The sequence below is a fragment of the Cetorhinus maximus genome, chromosome 5, assembly GCF_964194155.1.
Source record: "Cetorhinus maximus chromosome 5, sCetMax3.hap1.1, whole genome shotgun sequence".
NCBI classification, from domain to species: domain Eukaryota; kingdom Metazoa; phylum Chordata; class Chondrichthyes; order Lamniformes; family Cetorhinidae; genus Cetorhinus; species Cetorhinus maximus.
The window spans coordinates 147910454-147932611 of record NC_135883.1 but is presented as its reverse complement, the minus strand read 5'-3'; the positions used below and the strand labels follow the sequence as shown (position 1 = coordinate 147932611).

Sequence of the window (22158 nt, the reverse complement as noted above, 5' to 3'; positions counted from 1 at the left end):
CTGAAAATCTCATTTCTGACTCCATATCAATGAACAATCAGGCCTTAAATTAGGAGGAGACTAATCTTTATGATGTTGAAGTAAAGGAAAGAAAGCAAGAAACACTTGTGTTTATGTTCTGCTGTATGTCATTAGCATCTTCTGTGCCCTGTAATTAGGGTTGCAAGCAACCTCCCTCAGGATTTACCCAATGACATTCTGAGTTTACTCCTGCCCATGTATTGTGGGGCCATTTTCTTTTAGTAGTGATAGTAAAAGCATAAAGTTCTTCTGACTAAGCAAGAGGAGATCTCAAAATATTTATTCTCATGAAAAGTATTTAACTTTTCGTTTTGGCTTTTAAATTTGGAGTAGAGGTTTAACTCCATGTCCAGTATTTCCTATGTCCCAACACATTAGCAACATGCGACTAATTTGGATTCCAAATGTAGCTCGTTGTGTTTTTGATTAGCAAGTCAAAAAATGAGTAATAGACGCCATCGTTGGGTTTTTAATCTCAATACTCTCACTGTGTATGCATATGAACTTTAACCACAAGGGTATTTTTCAATAAAATGGTAAGACAGAAAGCTGAGAGTGAGCGCTTTTAGATTGCTTTGTATTCTTTGTTTCCTCAGCTACAACATATTAGCTGTCTGCTAAGCATGTAAAATGCAGGCAAAAATGGTGGACTTAATTTGGATCAACGATTTCAAAGGCAAATTTGATGGGCACTCAAAGGACATCAATTTGTAGGGTTATGGAGATCGAGCAGGGGATTGGGACTGACTGGATTGCTCTACAGAGAGTCCTTGTGGACCTTATGGGCCAAATAGCCTGTGTCGAAATAACTATGCCTGCGGCTATTGAATAGTACAGAATAGGAAGCTATCATTGTGATCAGCTCAGTCAATTAGAATAACAGTTCCAGGGGAGCAAAAGAAAGCAAGCTCCAACAGGGCACGGCATGGGAAAGTTGAAGCAGTATGTCACTGCATTCTGACGCGTCTCATTGAGAGGACATTCTCTCAACAATCACTCAGATACAAGGCAAAATACAGCTCGCATCTGCTGGACAAAAATGGCCGCCTTCTCTGCCATAAATTAAATGATTCTATGAGAAAGCTAAGATGTGTTGCATGATAAATTCATGCTAGAATTCCAGACTGGGAGAGGGAAAGACTGCAAATTTTTGCGCTTAATAATGGTAGACTTTTGTTAAGTGAAAATACACACATGAAGTACATTTACTTGTGTCATTGGTGTCCAAGGCATTTTCCACCAAAATTAGTGCCTGATAAAATGGTGTCATTGCAGCCCTACATGTGGCTAGTCAGTGATTTTTTAATATATTATTGCTGGTCATTAAGAACTCCACAAATGCTACGCATACTATTCAGTGGTTGATTTACCGGCAGGTGGAAAGAAACTCTTCAGGGCAGTTTTCTCACTTTCCAATAGCAGAGCAGCTCCACAGATGTGTAAATTTGTGTCTTGAGGAACACTGGTTTGGCTGAGAATGTGTTCGATACACAGTCTTGACAGTGGTGTGTGCCGTCACTAGCAGAGCCTCGCTTGTATGCTAATTATAGTTCGTTTATTCTTTCAGTGCCACTAATTGTTCTGACTTCTGAAATACCTTCATACTGCAGTGTTTGAAGTCTGTTGCCAATCCCAATATCTCCACACCATCAAGTGTTGCATTAAAAAGTGCCAACTGGGTAGCCACAATGCATCAGAGTGTTGGGCTGCTGGCTGAGATCGGTATTGAAATCTTCACACTCTGGTTTCCCCCGAGATGAATTTTCACAGCAACGAAAATTGGTGGGATGGTAAATAGTGAGGAGGATAGCCTTAGATTACAAGAGGATAGAGAAGGGCTGATCAGTGGCAAATGGAATTTAATCTGGATAAGTGTGAGGTGATGCACTTGGGCAGGACAAACAAGGCACGGGAATACACGATGAATGGTCGGACCCTGGGAAGTACCAAGGATCAGAGGGACCTTCGTGTACATGTCCACCAGTCCCTTAAGATAGCGGGACAGGTGGATAAGGTGGTTAAGAAGGCATACGGGATACTTGTCTTTATTAGCCGAAGCATAGAATATAAGAGCAGGGAGGTTATGCTGGTTGGGGAGGGATCAATAACCAGGGGGCATAGATTTAAGGCAAAGAGCAGGAGGTTTAGAGGGGATGTGAGGAAGAATTTTTTCACCCAGAGGATGGTGGGAATCTGGAACTCACTGCCTGAAAGGGTGGTAGAGGCATAAACCGTCATACCATTTATCTGGATGCGCACTTGCAATGCCATGGCATTCAAGGCTATAGGCCTAGTGCTGGAAAATGGGATTAGAATAGTGAGGTACTTGTTTGACCGGCGCAGACTTAATGGGCCGAAGGGCCTTCTTCAGTGCTGTAGACCTTTTATGACTCTGTGGAGGTGCTGTTCTAAGGGAAAATGAGAAAACTGGTTTGGAGGTTTTGCATCCATTCTGCCCCAGGGAACCTGCTATGTAAATCTGAACACAGAAGGGTGGCTTTAAGGGATCACGAGCAACTGAAAAGAATCATTATCTCTTAGTCTCATTTCCAAACTCAGCTCCACTGGGCCGCCTCAACTATTGTTCAGTCCACACACGTCTCCTGTGCCTTTTATTGTTCCTCGACTGTTTGCTCTCCATTATACTCCGTCCACTTTTCCCTAGGTAGTGACAGCTGCTGCCGAGCTATGTTTCTACATGCATCACTCACAAACAGTGATGGAAAGGAAAAGACCTACTAGTTCATCCAGCCTGTCCCACACATTACACTATCCTGTGCGTCAGGATACATATATTGCTCACCCGATGCAATTTCACCAAGAACCAGACTAAAAACCCAGGCCAATTAGGGGGAAAAGAAAATCGGGAAAAAGCTTCTCAGATGGGGATCCTTCCCCCCCCCCAACCCCCGGCGATACCCCAACCTGATCCGGATTAATGTTATATGGCACCTACCTCAATAATATAAGGTGATGATCTCCCCAGCCAGAAACCCGTCCAGTTCTTGCTTTAAGAAACCCTGTAACACACAGTTCACTGCACGATCAGCAGCCTGTTCTAGAGACCCACTATCTGCCATTCTGTGGGATGGGAACCACCTCCTGACATCTAACATCACTCTGCCTGTACTTTAACTGCTAGCTTTTGTGCTAAAAGCTACATATATTCACACGCAGGGCCCTGTCCTTTGCAAACAGAAAGAACACGTCCACGCATTGCACCCTTTTCACCTAAACAAAAGCTAGCGGGGGCAGCCATTCCCTGGCTCATTCCCCACATCAATGCCTTGTCTAATCAGAGTTGACCTGCATAGTTTGAATTTAAATAAAAGTTTGGCAGTTAGCTGTTCCCTAGTGCATTCTCCATAGCAATGCTTCTACCAATCAGAGTCCACTTGCCAACCAATCAGCACCCTCTTCTCATGCAGTATAAACTGTTTTTCCCTTTGAGATTTGGTATTCTTATGAATTCGTCCTGATGAGTGCAGGATGAAAAGCTTCAACATCATGTCTTTTTTCAGCAATTCTCATGTTATTGTACTACAAGCGGTTAATTAAATTTAAGTTAGGAGAAAGAAAAACGATCAGAGTTTTTCATTGTGATTGGTATTCGTGAACACCTGATAGTAATCGTGTTCTTTTTAAGGTAATATTTTGAGGACATCTTGTTGTGTTCATCCAGATAAGGGATGTCAGTTCTGCTGGAAATGAGGACTCTCTGACTTCTGTTCCCAGTATTATCATTAAGCATTACCAGGTCAAGTGCTGTGTTTGCCACAGGTAGATATGGTACACAAGGTATCCTAACATTAACCTGAAGAAGAGCACTCCTACTGCATTGTAGTCATTATAGCATTTCCTACACCAATAAAAAAACACAAGAATTAGAAGCAGGAGTTGGCCATTAGGCTCATCGAGCCTGCTGCGTGATTCGATAAGATCATGGCTGATCTGACTGTAGCCTCAATGCTACTTTCCTGTATGCCCCCCCCAACAACCCTTGACTCCCTGGTCAATCAAAAACCTATCTAACTCAGCCTTGGACATGTTCAATGACCCAGATAACACTGCAGTCTGGAGAAGAGAATTCTACAGGTTAACGACCCTCTGAGAGAAAAAAGAATTCTCCTTATCTCGGTCTTAAATGGGGGACCCCTAATTTTTCAACTGTACCCCATAATTCTAGACTCCCCCACAAGGGGAAATGCCCCCTCAGCATCTGCTCTGTCAAGTCCTCTCAGGATCTTATGTTTCAATCAAATCACCCCTCACTCTTCTAAACTTCAATGGGTACAGGCTCAACTTGCCCAATCTTTCCTCTGAAGAAAACCACTTCATCCCAGGAATCAGTTGAATGAACCTTCTCTAAATATGTTAATACTTGCGATTTCTCTGTCTCTCTTAAATTATCAACTCATCAGATTTTGTATTCCGTCCTCAATGTCTATTTTAGAACTGATTGGAGATGGCTCAAACGCATGCAGAAATCTTGTAGTCAACAGAGGAGAAACTTTTATTGAATTAGCATGTTAGAACATAAGACATAGGAGCAGGAGTAGACCATAGGTCCCCTTGAACTGGCTTTGCCATTCAATCCGATCAGGGCTGATCTTCTGCCTCAACTCCATTTTCCTGCCGCTTCCCATATCCCTTAATTCTTTGAGAGACCTATCTATCTCAGCTGTAAATATAATGATGGAGCACCCACAACCCTCTGACACTTCCAAGGATTCACAGCCTCCCCGAGTGAAGAAGTTTCTCCTTTATCTCAGTCCTGGGTTAAAACCCTGGCCCCAGAGGTGAAAGGCCAATGCACAATGTACAATAGTTTGATAGGCAATATGATCGGCGCAGGCTTGGAGGGCCGAAGGGCCTGTTCCTGTGCTGTACTTTTCTTTGTTCTTTGTACTTAATCTGTTGCACTATCCAGTCCCCACTTCATTTTAAGTTTTTAGTTTTTAGACTTTCTCAAGCACTATAGAACTGTAAAATGCCAACTGAATAACCATTTCACATTATAAACAGTAGAACAACTACTCTATCCAAGTAGAGATAAGCAATTCTCATTGGCATTCTGAAGATTTTTTAACTTGTATTTGGAGATTTTGTAAGACCAGTCATCAATCTTCTCTTGCAATTAAAATAAAAAGCACTTGCAACATAAGGCAATATCATTTTCTTTGCCTATGTGAGAAATATTTGCTAAGCACTTCACATCAGTCTTTACTGAGAAGGATATAGGGGTGGAGGCATATCCTGAAGTGGTTGAAATAAATGATATTATGATGGACAGAAAGGACTTTTTAGGCGAGTCAGTTAAGCTAAGAGAAGGGCAATGTGCCAGGGCCTGACTGGATACATCCTGGAATCCTGAATGAGATGAGGGGAGCAAATTGCAAAGGCCCTACAATTATAATAAATATAACAATAAATTATTATTTCAGAACTCCTGAATTGTGCTGGAGAACTGGAGTGTGGCCAATGCAGTACTCATTCTTTAAAAGGGAGACAGAACTAATCTGGATAAGTACAGGCCAGTTAACTTAGCATCTGTGGTAGGGAATATTTTAGTCTTTAAGGCTGAAATTGCCACGTATCTCGAGAAAATAGTTAGGATTAGGCAGCACAGATTTCAAAGGGTTTAAGAACAATATGCTTAGCAAATGTCGTTGAATTCTTTGAAGAGGTAACAGACCTGGTAGATGAGAGAAATGCAGTGGATTAGTATACATGGAATTCATGTATGTACCTTTATCACAAGATCACAAGAGTGACATCTAGAAGAGCTGAAAACTCAAGAAGCCAATATTGACTTGTTTGAAGGGAAAAAAACATGCACAGGAATTAGATTATCATGCAACAAATGCCATTCAAGAGGTCTTTACTGCAGGAGTTGTTGATAATGAGGTTGCTTACCTTTAATGTGAAATCCTATTAGTCTGTTGAACACTTGAACCTGTTAGATCTAAACACCAAAGAATGGCTGCTCAGGATTCATTTGACAATATTCTGCCACTCAGGTACTTAATAGGCCAGCAGCGGGCCTTGCCCCAGGTTAAAGGACCCTGAGGATGAAAGTCCTTCCCACCAGGAGCTGCTGACCAATCAAAGGCCGGAGGCTCTTCTATACTCAACAGTGCCACTGGAGGGGTGGTGGTTGCTGCTGATACTACACCAACCAGGGGTCTTGGATCAAGGAGGGTCCCAGGAACAGTGATTTGGTGAGGGGTCTGAGGGGTGGCTCTCAGCGGGCCCGCCCCCTTCCCAATGCCAGGCCCCTTGATTAGGCAATTAGTGCCTTTGAACAAGGAACCGCTCCTGGAAGCCTACAAGCAAACCCACCAGGGTTTGTTTGCTTGTCGTGCTCCCTGCATGGCAACTCTCTTGACCACAGTCCATGACTTTGTAGGAGGGAGGTCACTGGTATATATGTTGAAGAGGACGGGTGCAAGGACTGATCCCTGTGGGAGCCTGTTGTTGATTGTGTGAGCAGCTAGTTTGATCTCCAAGATGCACCCAGACCTGTTGGTTACTGATCATGGAGTTTAGTTGTAGGGTTTTCACAAGGAGGTCATTTTGGGGAGTTTCAGCAGCTTGCCTATACACCACACTGTATCATAGGTGCAGGACAAGTTAACAAAGATAGTTCCTGTCTTCAGGCCTTTCTGGGAACCGGTTTCGGTATGCAAGGTCAGTGTCAGGACCTGCTCTAAGCCGATGCAGCCTATGCAAAAACCTGCTTGCATTGCTGCTTCCAGGGTGGGAGGCATTCCAGGACCTTATGTTCTAGAAAGCAGAGCGATGGGCAGTAGCTGCATGGGTCGCCGAGTGGCTTCCCTGGCTTGGAAGTGGCCACTATATTGGATTGATGCCAGATGTTTGGAATGGCACCTGTGGATGTTGCTAAACATCTTTGCTAGCCACTTCCTTCCCTTTGATCCAGTGTTCTTCAGGAATTCCAAATCCCATTGACTCCTACTGCTTCACCCAACTTGGGTGCTGTCAGGGAATGATATATTTCCTCTTGTCTGTAAGGGTTTATGTCCGCTGTGGACTTTCTTGAAAAACTGCATTTGGGCTGTTTTTACCATCCGTGTATCTTCCCAGCTGGCCGGTATCTTTGAGTTTATTAGGAACTGTGAACTAACGGCATCAGCGTTGATTCTGGGCCATTGGTGTGATTCTTGCCCGGCTGCTCTCGAGTGGCTTAGGAGATTCCACGCCATTCGGCATGAGTTTGTGAAGTCAATCTTCTGTGCTGTTCCCTACCATCTTATGAAACGTCCTTCATCAGGGGATTCGTGGGGTGCTGTTGCCACATCAGGGTCTTCATTTTTGCTGTATTCTTCCAGGAGCCATTCACTTTCTGGGGTCCAGCAGAGGATGAAAGTTTTTCTGAAGCTTCAGCTGCCAAGGCACTAGCTATAGAATTTCCTCCATAAACCTCTCCACTTCTTGAACTCTCTTTCCTCCTTTAAGACACTCCTTAAAACTTATCTCTTTGACCAAGCTTTTGGATCATTTGCCTTAACACCTTATGCCCTTATTTGACCTTGGTGTTAAATGTTATTCGATGACACTCCTGTGAAGTGCCTGATAGTTTGTTATGTTAAAAGTTCTGTATAAATATAAATTGTTATTGTTGAGTAGAAGGGAATAAATGAGTATTTCTAGAAACTGCCATTTAAGTATTTCAAAAAAAGATTTATATCTTTGTTTTTAATCTAGGCTTCTCAATGGTGTGAGGAAATGACAGTAAACCTCATGGCGCCTAGCCTTCTTCCTGAATTACATTTACTAAAAGAGGTAAAGTAGACCTTTCTTTGGTAAGAACATTGTTGGTAAGATCAACACAACTACTTTCCAGTATGGGATCTAAAGTAATGCAACTGGCAGCATTTCATCCTGCTTGTATATTTTTATTAGCTGTTATTCTGGATTAAATATGCAATTGGCATGTGCAGTGAGCAATAACATTGGAAAAATAGTCCTTTCATTCATTTCCCAATTATATGGTAATAGGTTTGTATTTCAACATGGTGAAATAGATTTTTTTTTTTAATTCTTAGCTTCATTATTGAGCAGACTGTTTTGTGGCAGGTTATCGAGGTAGGGGGAACAAAATCAAGATAAGCTAACATGGTTCACTCATTCCTCTTACAAGGATGCCTCTTATCATTTGGTTCTGCACAGAAGACAGCATTTTGATTGCCTTTTGAGGGGCAAATCAAACGACATGTTGTTAGTTTGTTAGGTGGCACAATATCAGATTCTATGTCCTGCAAAGAATCCAGTCATAAAGTAATAATCGGGGCAAGTTAAGAGAAATGAACAACCTCAAGATAAAAGACAGATGACAAGAGCTTTACTCTTTTCAGATCAAAGTAAAAGGTCCCAAGTATTGGGAGATTATGATGGATCTCTCTAAAGGACCACCAAGTTTGCAGTGAGTATCCTTGTAACGTAATTTTTTGTCTTTATCTTGCCTTGTCCATTTGTTGAATGTAGAAATAACTGAAAGCTGTAATTTTGTGCTGTCTGCACGAGGTAATTTGTTATCACCCAATTGTCATGGACTCTTTCTTTCAGATCAATTCTGTCGAAAGATGGATTTCTTTATGTCAAGCTCCGAGCAGGACATCTCTCCTACACAGAGGATCCGAAAGGCTTTCGTAGTCTTTTAGCTCAGACATTCACTCACAGAAATCCCGAGTTCCTTTCTATCAAGGTACAATCGAGAAAACTGCTTCCTTCTAACCCACTTCTGTAAAGTACACTGATGGCTAAGAAATGTCTGTGTCTTTGTGCTTAGTTTATTTTTTGACTCCATATGTCAGCTAGATTTTAAAACCCCACTGTGCTTTCTTTGCAGCCTGAAGCTGTTTCAGCTTTTACCTCTGATCCAGCTTTGCTGTCATTTGCAGAGTACTTTTGCAAACATTCAAAGAAAGAGGGACAGGTGAGCGTTCCTTATCACAGTAGCAATATCACGTAAAATTCTAATTCTGTACATATGTTTCTTCCTTAACTTGCTGTGTAATCCTGTATCTGGTATAAAGTCTGCTCAATCATTTGCTCCCAACTTTTGTTTTCTGGCATACAGATCTCTACCTTGCAGAGGCTGAGCACCAACTCTCAGACACTTCTTCCTCCCTCCCCCGGACCATGACCCCACCACCGAACATCAAGCCATTTTTTCCAGGACCGTCACTGACCTCATCTCCTCTGGAGATCTTCCAACCTCATAGTCTCCCAACCTTGGACAGTCTGCTTCTACCACCTTTCTAAAATCCACAAATAGGACTGTCCCAGTAGACCCATCATGTCAGCCTGTTCCTGCCCCATGGAACTCATTTCTTCCTATCTTGACTCCATTTGCTTTCCCCTTCTGCAGTCTCTTCCCACCTACATTCATGATTCCTCTGATGCCCTACATCATATCACCAATTTTCAGTTTCCTGGCCCTAACCATCCCCTCTTCACCCATAGATGTCTGATCGCTGTACACCTCCATCCCCCTCCTCCAGGATGGTCTAACGGCATTCCGCTTCTTCCTTGAACAGAGGCCCAAACAATTCCCATCCACCACCACTCTCCTCCGCCTGGCCGAACTTGTTTGCTCACTGAACAATTTCTCCTTTAACTTGTCTCACTTCCTCCAAATAAAAGGTGTGGCTATGGGTACCCGCATGAGCCCCAGTTATGCCTGTCTCTTTATGGGATATGTGGAACATTCCTTGTTCCAGTCCTACTCTGGACCCCTCCCACAACTCTTCTTTAGGTACATCAATAACGGTATTGGTGCCGCTTCATGCCCTCATCTGGACCTGGAAAAATTTATTGATTTTTCGCTTCCAATATCCACCCCTCTATCACCTTCACTTCGTCCATCTTCGACACTTCCCTTCCCTTCCTTGACCCCTCTGTCTCCATTTCTGGTAATAGACGGTCCACCAATATTCATTACAAGTCTGCTGACTCCCACAGCTACCTTGACTCCAGTTCCTCACACCCTGTTTCCTATAAGGACTCCATCCCATTCTCTCAGTTCCTCTGCCTCCGTCACATCATTCTGATTATGCCACCTTCCAAAATGGCGCTTCTGACATGTCGTCCTTTTTCCTTAACCCAATGTGGTTGACAGGGCCCTCAACTGTGTCCGACCATCTTCCGCATCTCTGCCCTCACCCATTTATCTCCCCCTCCCCCAAAACCGTGTTAGGGTCCCCCTTGTCCTCACTTTTCACCCCAGCAGCCTCCACATTCAAAGGATTCTGTCATTTCCACCAACTCCAGGATGATGCCACCACCAAACACATCTTCCCCTCACCATCACCACACCGCCACCCCCACCCTCCCAACCCCCGGTCAGCATTCCATAGGGACCATTCTTTGCATGACACACTGATCCACTCCTCCATCACCCCTAACTTCTTATCCCCTCCCCACGGCACCTTCCCATGCAATCGCAGAAAGTGCAACACCTGCCCGCTTACCACCTCCCTCCTCACCATCCAAGCTTCAAACACTCCTTTCAAGTGTTTCACTTGCACCTCCTTCAATTTGGTCTACGGTATTCTCTGCTCCCAATGCAGCCTCCTCTACACTGGGGAGACTAAACGTAAGCTGGTTTGCGGAACACCCTCTCTCAGTCCGCAAGCATGACCCAGACCTTCCTGTCGCTTGCCATTTCAACACACCATCTAGCTGTCATTCCACATGTCCATCCTTGTCCTGCTGCAGTGTTCCACTGAAGCCCAACACAAAACTGGAGGAACAGCACCTCACCTTCCGATTAGGCACTTTACAGCCTTTCAGGCTTAACATCGAGTTCAACAGCTTCAGACCATGAACTCTCTCCTCCATCTCTACTCCTTTTTAATCCAATTTTTTATTGCTTAAAATTTTATCCTTGTATTTATTTGTTCGTTTTTTTAATCCTTTTTCTCCAACCCCCCTTCCCCCACAGGGCCATCTGTCACTTGTTTCTATACTGTGCTTTCACAGAGCGCCGACTCCTCTTCTACTGTTAAAAGCTTCTGCTATCTTACCTTTATGCCACTAGCAGCACCTCTTTCAGTCTTTACCACTACCATTAACACTCCTTTTGCCTTGTGTCCATGACATCTTTATCAATCTCTCCTTAGTTGTCACCTATCCCTGTCCTAAGCTGTCACCTATCCCACACCTTTTATCTTGCTCCACCCCCTCTAAAACAGTATAAAATCCATCACATCACACTTCCACTTCTCTTTAGCTCTGAAGAAGAGTCATACAGACTCGAAACATTAACTCTGTTTCTCTCCCCACAGATGCCGCCAGACCTGCTGAGTTTTTCCAACATTTCCTGTTTTTATTTCAGATGTCCATCATCTGCAGTATTTTGCTTTTATCTTTCGTTTTCTGATGTAGTTTTGAATATTTATCAAAGCACTTCGCTATAATCAGCAAAATTGTAAGCTGGTGAACTTAATTGTAATGAGGGACAGAATGTATTTCACTAATCAGCCAAAATTGTTTGGTAGTTAACATAAGAAATAGTTAATTATTTGTCGCAGTTTCCTTGTTCGAGAAGCTAGTTAATTGGAAATTTATAAAATATTGGAGTGAGAGTGATCACAAGGGAATTGGACCTCCTGAATCATTTACCGATAAGCTTAATGAGATGATGGTAGATTTGTTCCCTGGAGATGAACTGAATGGCCTTCCACATCACATTTGTTTTGCGAGAGTTATGTATCTTAGCATTTGGTATTTTTTGTTTCATCCTCTGTTTCTAGCAGTTTTATTTTTCTGGTTCTTAATGTGGATATTATTCTTTGGGTGATTCTGGACATGTTACGAGAGTAGAATGCAATTCCCACATTTTGTTACTTCAGTAGGATGTGATCCCCACAGTACTGGGGTACAGTGTGATTCCGCAGTCTGTTACTGGAGTACAGTGTGATACCCGCAGTTTTACTGGAGTACAGTGTGATTCTCGCAGTCTGTTACTAGGGCACAGTGTGATTCCTGTAGTCTGTTACTGGAGCACAGTGTGATTCCCGCAGTCTGTTACTAGGGCGCAGTGTGATTCCTACAATCTGTTACTGGAGCACAGTGTGATTCTCGCAGTCTGTTACTGGAGCACAGTGTGATTCCTGCAGTCTGTTACTGGAGTACAGTGTGATTCACGCAGTCGGTTACTGGAGCACAGTGTGATTCCTGCAGTCTGTTACTGGAGCACAGTGTGATTCTCGTAGTCTGTTACTAGGGCACAGTGTGATTCCCGCAGTCTGTTACTAGAGTACAGTGTGATTCTCGCAGTCTGTTACTAGGGCACAGTGTGGTTCCTGCAGTCTGTTACTGGGGCACAGTGTGATTCCCGCAGTCTGTTACTGGAGTACAGTGTGATTCCTGCAGCCTGTTACTGGGGCACAGTGTGATTCCCGCAGTCTGTTACTGGAGTACAGTGTGATTCCCACAGCCTGTTACTGGAGTACAGTGTGATTCCTGCAGCCTGTTACTGGAGTACAGTGTGATTCCTGCAGTCTGTTACTGGAGTACAGTGTGATTCCTGCAGCCTGTTACTGGAGTACAGTGTGATTCCTGCAGCCTGTTACTGGAGTACAGTGTGATTCCTGCAGTCTGTTACTGGAGTACAGTGTGATTCCTGCAGCCTGTTACTGGAGTACAGCGTGATTCCCACAGTCTTGTCAGCTGCCAGACATGCTGAGTTTTCCAGCTTTTTCTATAGCACTCCACTGCAGCCTTGTCTGATATCTGCTACCTCTATACAGAGGAATGGGGATATAAAACTGGGACATTTCTGATCAGGGTAGCTCTGCCCCTCCCTGAGCTGTCAGGCTACCTGCTTTAGTTGCCTTAACGAGTGATTGTAATTCTTGCAGTGCTGTGGAGACACCGTGTAACAGCTAGGTGAGGCAGCACAATGAGTTAGAAGTGTCAGGTACTGCCATAACTTGCCAAGTGGGAACATTTAGCCTCTGGCATTTGATGTTCCACCACTCCTGTTTTCCATAAAGGGAAGCAAAAATCATCATTTGGATTGTGCTTTAATTTTTCCTTTAAGACAGAAACTTTGCTGCATGCAGCTTTTGAATACTGTGTAACATTCCGGAAACTTGGAGATGTGGGATGTGGTGAGTGTAAGTGCACATTCACCATCTTACGGTGGCCGATCCTTGTACTCACTGCCTCAGCCATGCAGACAACTCAGACTATCGACCTGTTAACTTTGCTTGAATTCCCATATACTGTCACAAATTGAAAAATGCACAAGTGCTGAAAACTTGAGGTATTGAAGTGTTAAGCATTAAGTGTTTTTGTTGGGTTTTTTTCAGGTCTGAGTGGCGCAGTTTTTCTAATGTTGTAAATCCCAATTAAAGGCATCGTTAGGCTGAATCTGAATGAGTGCTGAAGTTAACTATCCACATTTCATTTATGCATACGACAAGATGGAAAGTAGTTTAGGGCTGATTGTTATGATGTACGTTTTTGTCATTGATTAAAAACAATATTATGTTATTAACAATAAAACTGTTCTCTCCCTTCAGAAACAGGACGTGCTAGACTTGCTCTCATCCATCTTATATGAATGTGTCACTCAAGAGAAGCCAGAAATGTTACCTACATATATAGCCATTGATCAGGTAAAACAGGGATCCTTTGGACTCTTTAGGTATTTTTAGCCCATTCCTATTTCTACTGTCTCTCCGCTGCACACTAACTTCACTTGAAGACAGCAGCGTGAAACCTATTCCCAGATTTCCTACTAGTTGCCCTAGTTCAGAGGGCATTTAAGAGTCCTTACCTGGTCTGGAGCCAGATTTCCTTCCCTAAAGGAAAGGACATTAGTGAACTGGATGGGTTTTTACAACAGTCGACAATGGCTTCATGGTCATCATTAGACTTTTAATTCCAGATTTTTATTGAATTTAAATTCCACCATCTGCCGAGGTGGGATTCGAATCCGGGTCCTCTGAGCATTACCCTAGGTCTCTAGATTACGCCCAGCGACAACATCACTATGCCATCGCCTCCCCTTACTTGGTGACGTTCAGCTTCTGCCAAGTGGCTTCCATAATGGTTGAGATCAAAACCCAGAACTTGAAAAAGTTTTCAACCATGAACCCATCTGTTAGCATTCCATGTTTCAATGCACTGGATCTGCAGTGTACTTTGCTATCCTTTTTGTAGGCATAGAACAATGGTGCTCCTGATGTAATCTGGGTGCCACTTGTAGCCCAGACACTCATTTCATCTGGCGGGCATTGCTGTTGAGTTGCAGAGATGTCGCTGGAAGTGACTTTCAGCAGTCATTCCTGCAGTCTTTCTGCTGGCACTCAGAAAGCATGAGCATAATAAATGCATTTCAGAAGTGGGGCTATTCCAGAATCCATTGCACATTTTAAATGTTAAAGAACAATTCAAATGGAAGAAAATGTCACTAAATAGTTCAACAATGAGCTCCACTGCATTTTCCTAAGTAAATCTTTATCAAATTGTCTTGTAAAAAAAATTAAAAATTTTGCTTTGCATTGTCGTCCAACTCAGATTGAGAAAGACTACACAACTTAGCACTGTTTGCTCTTTCCATTTCAGGCAGTGCGCAGATTAGAACGGAAAGAGATGTCGGAAACCTTCGAGCTGTGGCAGATAAAGTTAGTGCAGCAGTTCTATAACTCTGTTTGCCTCCAGGATAAATTTAAAAACAGCACCACTGGACTACTCATCAACCCTGAGTTCCTTCTTGCCATGAAGAACATGTTGGATAAAACCCTGGATCAGTGGCTCCATGGTAAACACTTTCTGTAATTTTGTTTTTTAGATTGTTGACAACCTCTCAGCCATTTGATTTAGGGCACGTGATTTTTAGAATTGAACCTGCATGTTCTAAAAAAAAAATTAAAATAGTGATGTAGAACCCAATTTTAAAAAAAAGAAATTGTACGGAAGGGAGACATAATAGTGACCGGAAGGGGAAGCAATTTATAATCAATTCTTTTTTTATTCATTCACGGGATGTGGGCTTCGCTGGCTGGGCCAGCATTTATTGCCCATCCCTAGTTGCCCTTGAGATGTTGGTGTGGAATCGCCATCTTGAACCGCTGCAGTCCACGTGGTATAGGTTAGGAAGTAAGTTCAAGGATTTTGACCCAGCGACAGTGAAGGAACGGCGATGTATTTCCAAGTCAGGGTGGTGAGTGACTTGGAGGGGACTTCCAGGTGGTGGTGTTTCCATCTATCGGCTGCCCTCGTCCTCCTAGGTGGTAGTGGTCGTGGGTTTGGAAGGTGCTGTCTAAGGAGCCTTGGTAAATTCCTGCAGTGCATCTTGTAGATGGTACACACTGCTGCTACTGTGTGTCGGTGGTGGAGGGAGTGAATGTGGATGTGGTGCCAATCAAGCGAGCTGCTTTGTTCTGAACAGTGTCAAGCTTCTTCAGTGTTGTGAGAGTTGCACTCATCTAGGCAAATGGGGAGTATTCCATCACACTCCTGACTTGTGCCTTGTAGATGGTGGACAGGCTTTGGGGAGTCAGGAGGTGAGTTACTCATTGCAGGGTTCCTAGCCTCTGACCTGCTCTTGTAGCCACAGTATTTATATGGCTAGTCCTGTTTAGTTTTTGGCCAATGGTAACCCCACCAGGATGTTGATAGTGGGGGATTCGGTGATGTTAATGCCATTGAATGTAATGGGGCGCTGGTTAGATTCTGTCTTGTTGGAGATGGTCATTGCCTGGCACTTGTGTGGCACGAATGTTACTTGCCACTTGTCAGCCCAAGCCTGGATATTGTCCAAGTCTTGCTACATTTAGATATGGACTGCTTCAGTATCTAAGGAGTCACGAATGGTGCTGGGCATTGTGCAATCATCATAAAACACCCCCACTTCTGACCTTATGATGGAGGGAAGGCCATTGTTGAAGCAGCTGAAGATGGTTGTTATGAGAACAACAACCTGAGGAACTCCTGCAGTTGATGTCCTGGAGCTGAGATGACTGACCTCCAACAACCACAACCATTTTCCTTTGTGCTAGGTATGACTCCAACCAGGGGAGAGCTTTCCCCCTGATTCCCATTGACTCCAGTTCTGCTAGGGCCCCTTGATGCCACACTTGGTCAAATGCGTCCTTGATGTCAAGGGCAGTCACTCTTACCTCATGTGTTCAGCGCTTTTGTCCATGTTTGAACCAAGGCTGTAATGAGGTCAGGAGCTGAGTGGCTCTGGCGGAACTCAAACTGAGCATCAGTGAGCAGGTTTTTGCTAAGCACTGTTGATGACCCCTTCCATCATTTTATTGATGATGGAGAGTAGACTGGTAGGGCGGTAATTGGCCGGGTTGGATTTGTCCTGCATTTTGTGTATAGGATATACCTGGGCAATTTTCCACATAGCCAGGTAGATGCCAGTGTTGTAGCTATACTGGAACAGCTTAGCTAGGGCACAACTCAAATCTTCAGTACTATTGCTGGAATATTTTCAGGGCCCATAGCCTTTGCAGTATCCAGTGCCTTCAGCCGTTTCTTGATATCACGTGGAGTGAATTGAATTGCCTGGAGACTGGCGTCTGTGCTGCTGGGAACCCTCAGAGGAGGCCGAGATGGATCATCCACTCAGCATTCCTGGCTAAAGATTGTAGCAAATGCTTCAGCCTTATGTTTTGCACTGATGTGCTGGGCTCCCCAGTCATTGAGGAAGGGGATTTTTGTGGAGCCTTCTCCTCCAGTGAGTTGTTTAATTGTCCACCACCATTCGCGACTGGATGTGGCAGGGCAGCTGAGCTGAGGTCTGATCCGTTGGTTGTGGGATCGCTTAGGTTTTTCAATCACTTGCTGCTTATGCTGTTTGGCACGCAAATAGTCATGTTGTGATGTAGCTTTACCAGGTTGACACCTCATTTTTAGGTATGCCTGGTGCTGCTCCTGGCATGCCCTCCTGCCCTATTCATTGAACCAGGGTTGACACCTTGGCTCGATGGTAGTGGCAGAGTGGGGGATATGCCAGGCCATGAGGTTACAGATTGTGTTCGAGTACAATTCTGCTGCTGCTGACAGCCCACAGTACCTCACGAATGCATTACCCTGCGTCACTGGATTACTAGGCCAGCAACAATACCACTACGTTATTGCCTCTCCTGTGGCTGGTCCTCAGTTGTATTTGTCCCTGGGATGTGAGCAACACTGGCTAGGCCAGCATTTGTTGCCCGTCCCTTATTGCCCTTGAGAACGTAGTTATGAGAGCCGTTGTCTTCAACGCTGCAGTCTATGGTGTAAGTACACTCATTGCTGTTTGGAAGGGAGTTCCAGGATTTTGATCCAGTGACAGTGAAAGAACAGTGATATAGCTCCGAGTCAGTTTGGTGTATGGTTTGGAGGGGATTTGCAAGGTGGTGGTGTTCCTGTGCGTCTGCTGCCCTTGTCCTTCTAGCTGTTGGAGATTGTGGGTTTAGAAAGTGCTGTCAAAGGAGCGTTGGCAAGTTGCTTCAATGCGTATGTTAGATGATGGAGGGACAGATTCTTAGAGACTCATCTTGAGCTGTTTTAGGATAGCAATTTGTCAGGAAGCTCTGTTATGAGTTAGTTGACCCTGAGCAAGCTGAATGTAGGTGTGCCACAATTAGCTTCGAAAGATCTAGATTGGGGGCCAGAGAACAGGGAAGCCAGCTTCAGTCCCCACGCTTAATCGTTATTCCCAAAGCCTTTGCCGTAAAGCGCACATGTGGCCGTCAGTTGAGGACGGAATTGAGCTTGGCGATGGAACGCTCCAAGCTGTCCAATATCTTGCCAACAATCAAGGCACAAGCCAGAGTAATGATCATTTGCATCAAGGTACTGGAGGGTGAAAACATACCCTAATCAGGAAGTCAATAACTTTGGACAGGAAGGGAGACAAAAATAAATGAATCGAATTATGGGGAATCCTTCGACATGTATCATTACAGTACATCCATTGAAATGAGTATGTCTTGTTTTTGATTGCATGAAGTGGTTTAACAAGGGAGGCAAAAACAGCAGCAATGACACTTGGAAGTTAAGCACCCAAGAACGTATACTCACTCATATTTTTACATGGAGGCAGATAGTCAAGCAAGAAGTAAAATCTCATTCTTTGGGCTTACACTTGGGGCTGAGTTCCCCTTTATATTTTAGAATTCAATGAGGAACTAGAAGTGTTGGCAGATAACCGCTACTGTTGCCATACTGAGTCAGGCTTGCCAGAACTAGTCATTCAACTCCTGATAATTCTGAGTGAAATAATCCAATAATTTGAACGGATCATTGTAAATAATGCTTCAGATGGAGAATTCAGAGCTCAAACAACTGTTAACTACTCATTAATTTAGATTGAAACTTCCTATAATGCATATGCACGAAACAATTGTTATTTTTCTGCTATTAATTGTAAACACTGAAATTGTTCAAGACTCAGATTCTTTAATTCTTGATGTCTTATTCTGAAATCATGATCTTAGCAAGCCATTTAGTTTTTAAAGTAAACCATGCTCAATTTGTACCTCAAATCTCAAAAGAAACATCCTGTGCCCTAATTACAGCTTGACTGGTGCTGGGTTTATGGTTTCAAAATCAAACAAATAGAAGAGAGCATCTGATAAAGGTGCTGGAATTTTATTTATAGTGACCCAGACCATGAACAAGATGCATGTTTTGCATCTTTATTTTGTTATCATTCTTGTTCAATTTTCTCCCCACTGTTCTGAGTGCAGTAGGCCATGCAAAGGTTCCCTGGATGTTGCCCACCCTCCAATGCCTCATGTTTGTGGCCATTCCTCATAGAATAGGTGATGGCATGCATTTTGACCATTAATTGGACATTACAGCCAAAGCCTGACCCCATCCGAGCCCGATTCTCATTCCCACTGCTTCCATTCGGGGTTGCTGGAAAGGCAATGGGAGCAGGGACCCCAGCTCATTGTTATCTCTGCCATTATCTAAGGCCAACCACAGATGCCTCTACCACGTTCTGGCATCAGCTAACTCTCCTCACCTCAGTTCTGGATCTTGAGGCCTTCCTGATTTTTATCTTTTCAAGTTTAGTAATTTTTCAAATAAGGTCTCGCATTCAGAGGCCTAAAGTTGATAGATCAGGACAGTGCCATGCCCTCCTAATAAAAATAAGATCCCTTGATAGAAAAACAGAAAGTGCTGAAAATACTCAGCAAGTCTAGCAGTTTGCGGTTCTGAAGAAACCTCATTCTTCTTAACTCCAGAGAATATAGGCCTAGTCTGCTCAATCCCTCCTCACAGGACAATCCCATCATCCCAGGAACTAGCTTAGTGAACCTTTGTTGCACTCCCTCTACATCAAGTGTGCCCTTCCTTTGGTAAGGAAACCAACACTGCAAACAGTCCTCCAAATATAACATCACCAATGCCCTGTACAATTGTAATAATACATAACTGAGTTTTGTACTCCTATCTGTTTGTAGCAAAAGCGAACATACCATTATCCTTCTTAATTGCTTGCTGCTGTACTTGCATATTCACTTTGTGATCCAAGTACAAGGACATGCAGGTCCCTGTGAAGGGAAACATTTCCCAGTCTCACCATGCAAATAATATTCTGCTTTTATATTTTTCCTATCAAAGGGATAACTTCACACTTCACATTTTATTTTATCTGCCATGTTCCTGCCCTCACCCAACCGCTATATACCCCTATGCAGCCTCTTTGCATCCTCCTCACTGCTTATTTTTTCACCTAACTTTGTATCCCTCAACTGTCCATCACTATAGATTGTAAATAGCTGAGGCCTAAGCAGTGATCCTTGCTGTACCCCTCCAGTAACAGCCTGCCAAACTAAAAATGACCTGCTTATTCCTACTGTCTGTTTTCTGTCCATTAACTAATCTGTACTAACATATCACCCATGGGTTCTAGTTTTGTGCAGTGACCTCTTGTGCGCCACCTTACCATATGCTTTTTGAAAATCCAAATACAGTACATCCACTGGTTCCCCTAATCCATCTTACTAGTTCCATCCTCAAAAAAACTCTTAACAGACTTATTAACCACTCTTTCCTGTTCAGAAATCAGTGTTGACTTTGGTTAATCATATAAATTTCTAAGTGCTCTTGTTTCCACATCCCTAATAATAGATTCAAGTATTTTGCCCATTATGATATTAGGCTAGCTGTCATGTAGTTCCCTGTTTTCTCCCTTCCTTCTTTCTTAAATAGTGGGGTTACGTTTGCTACCCTTATAATCTTTGGAAACTATTATAGAATCTAAGGAGTTCTGGAAAATCAAAACCGATGCTTCCACTATCTCTGCAGCTACCTCTTTCAAAACCTTGCACAGGATGCAAGTTGTCAGGTCTAGGGGAATTGCTGCTACTTAGTCCCCTTAACTTCTCCAGTATAATTTCTTTACTTATATTGATTTCTTTGAGTTACTCGTTCTCACTAGATAATTGGCTCCCTATTATTTCCAGAATGTTTTGGCGTCTACCGTGAAGACAGGTGCAAAGTGATGTTTAATGCCTCGACCATTTCCATATCCCCCATGATAATTTCACTGGCTCTGCCTCTAATGGGCCCGTGTTCGCTTTTTTTAATCTCTTCCTATTTATATGTGTATAGAAATATTTGCATTATTTTTTACGTCTCTTGTTAGTCGACTCTCATAATCTGGGTAACTCTGAGCACGTCACTTCATAAAGAAACTTTTCTTTTATTTGTTCATGTGATGTGTGCATCACTGGCTAGGCCAGCATTTGTTGCCCATCCAGAATTGCCCTTGAGAAGCTGGTGGTGAGCTGCCTTCTTGAACCGCTGCAGTCCGTGTGGTGTAGGTATACCCACAGTGCTGTTAGGGAGGGAATTTCAGGACTTTGACCCAGCGACAGTGAAGGAACAGCGATATAGTTCCAAGTCAGGATGGTGTGTGGCTTGGAGAGGAACTTGCAAGTGGGTTGTATCCCCATGCATCTGCCCTTATCCTTCTAGAAGGTCTTAGAGAGGGTACAGAGATTACTAGAATGTTACCAAGGATGAGAGACTTCAGTTGCTTGGAAAGACTAAAGAAGCTGGAGTTGTTCTCCTTAGAGTAGAGAAAGAAACAAAAAACTTGCATTTATATAGTGTCTTTCACAACCACTGGATCGCCCAAAGTGCTTTACAGCCAATTAAGTTCTTTTGAAGTGTTTTCGCTGTTTTAATGTAGGAAATGGCAGAAAAGGTTAAGAGCAGATTTAATAGAGGTGTTCAAAATCATGAATGGTTTTGAAAAAGTAATTTTTTCCAGAAATTTTGCAGTGTGAGGTGGGTCAGTAAACCAGAGGGCATAGATTTAAGGTAATTGCTAAAAGAATTAGAGGCATGATGAAAGGGAAATAGTGTTTAATAAGTCTGTTAAAAGTTTTTTGAGAATGTAACTAGTAAGATGGATCTTTTTACATGACGGGTTGTGATCTGGATTCCGCTACCTGAAGGGGCGGAAGGAGCAGATTATGTGGCAACTCTAAAAAGGGAGAATACTTGAAGGGGGATACACTTGCAAGGAGACAGGGCAGAGATGTGAACCTAATTGCATAGCTTCATCAAAGAGCCAGCACAGGCACAAAGGACTGAATAGCCGCCTCCTCGCTATGTTAATATGATTCTCACTCTTGATTCCATGTTTGTACTTTAGATGAGGACAAAATTGGGCTCAGCAGTGACATCCTTGCACTCGGACAGCCAGCTAACACTTACTGCCTCGGTCATAGGTTTGGATAGGCAGAGGGCAATCAGTACCTGCTGAACTGTAGGCCAGTAAGGAGTGAGAAAATGGCAGTGAATATTTCTGACTGGGAAAGAGCTACAGTTACTTGAAATACTAAAAGCAGAAGGGGCGGAATACAATCTTGTGGTTTCTCTGTTGTGTATTGTCATGAATGTTATTTTTAATACAGCAAGATAATAGAGCTAAATAACACTACTATGCTGAGAACCTATTCCTATTTGATAAACAAATAATCCTCTCCCCCTGCCTGCTTCTGCTGTGACATTATCTAAACATTTTGAAGTATTGTATTACTAACTGCAGTCTTTGTGTGTCATTGATGTATAATTTGACTACCTGTATAAAACATATGATGGTTTACCTAAGGAAAGGAATAATGTTATGAATTA

At 43.2% G+C, this 22158-nt stretch overlaps 1 protein-coding gene across 4 annotated transcripts in view; it reads left to right on the top strand.

Moving 5' to 3' along the window:
• Positions 1–22158, top strand: part of anapc1 (anaphase promoting complex subunit 1) — a 222829-nt gene that overhangs the window by 187801 nt on the left and 12870 nt on the right. For all 4 annotated transcript variants that reach the window (XM_078542651.1, XM_078542649.1, XM_078542650.1 and 1 more), the window contains 6 exons: positions 7750–7827; positions 8400–8467; positions 8611–8749; positions 8894–8980; positions 13578–13673; positions 14626–14821. In XM_078542651.1, the coding sequence (XP_078398777.1) occupies positions 7750–7827; positions 8400–8467; positions 8611–8749; positions 8894–8980; positions 13578–13673; positions 14626–14821 (664 nt within the window). The remainder of the gene's footprint in view (positions 1–7749; positions 7828–8399; positions 8468–8610; positions 8750–8893; positions 8981–13577; positions 13674–14625; positions 14822–22158) is intronic.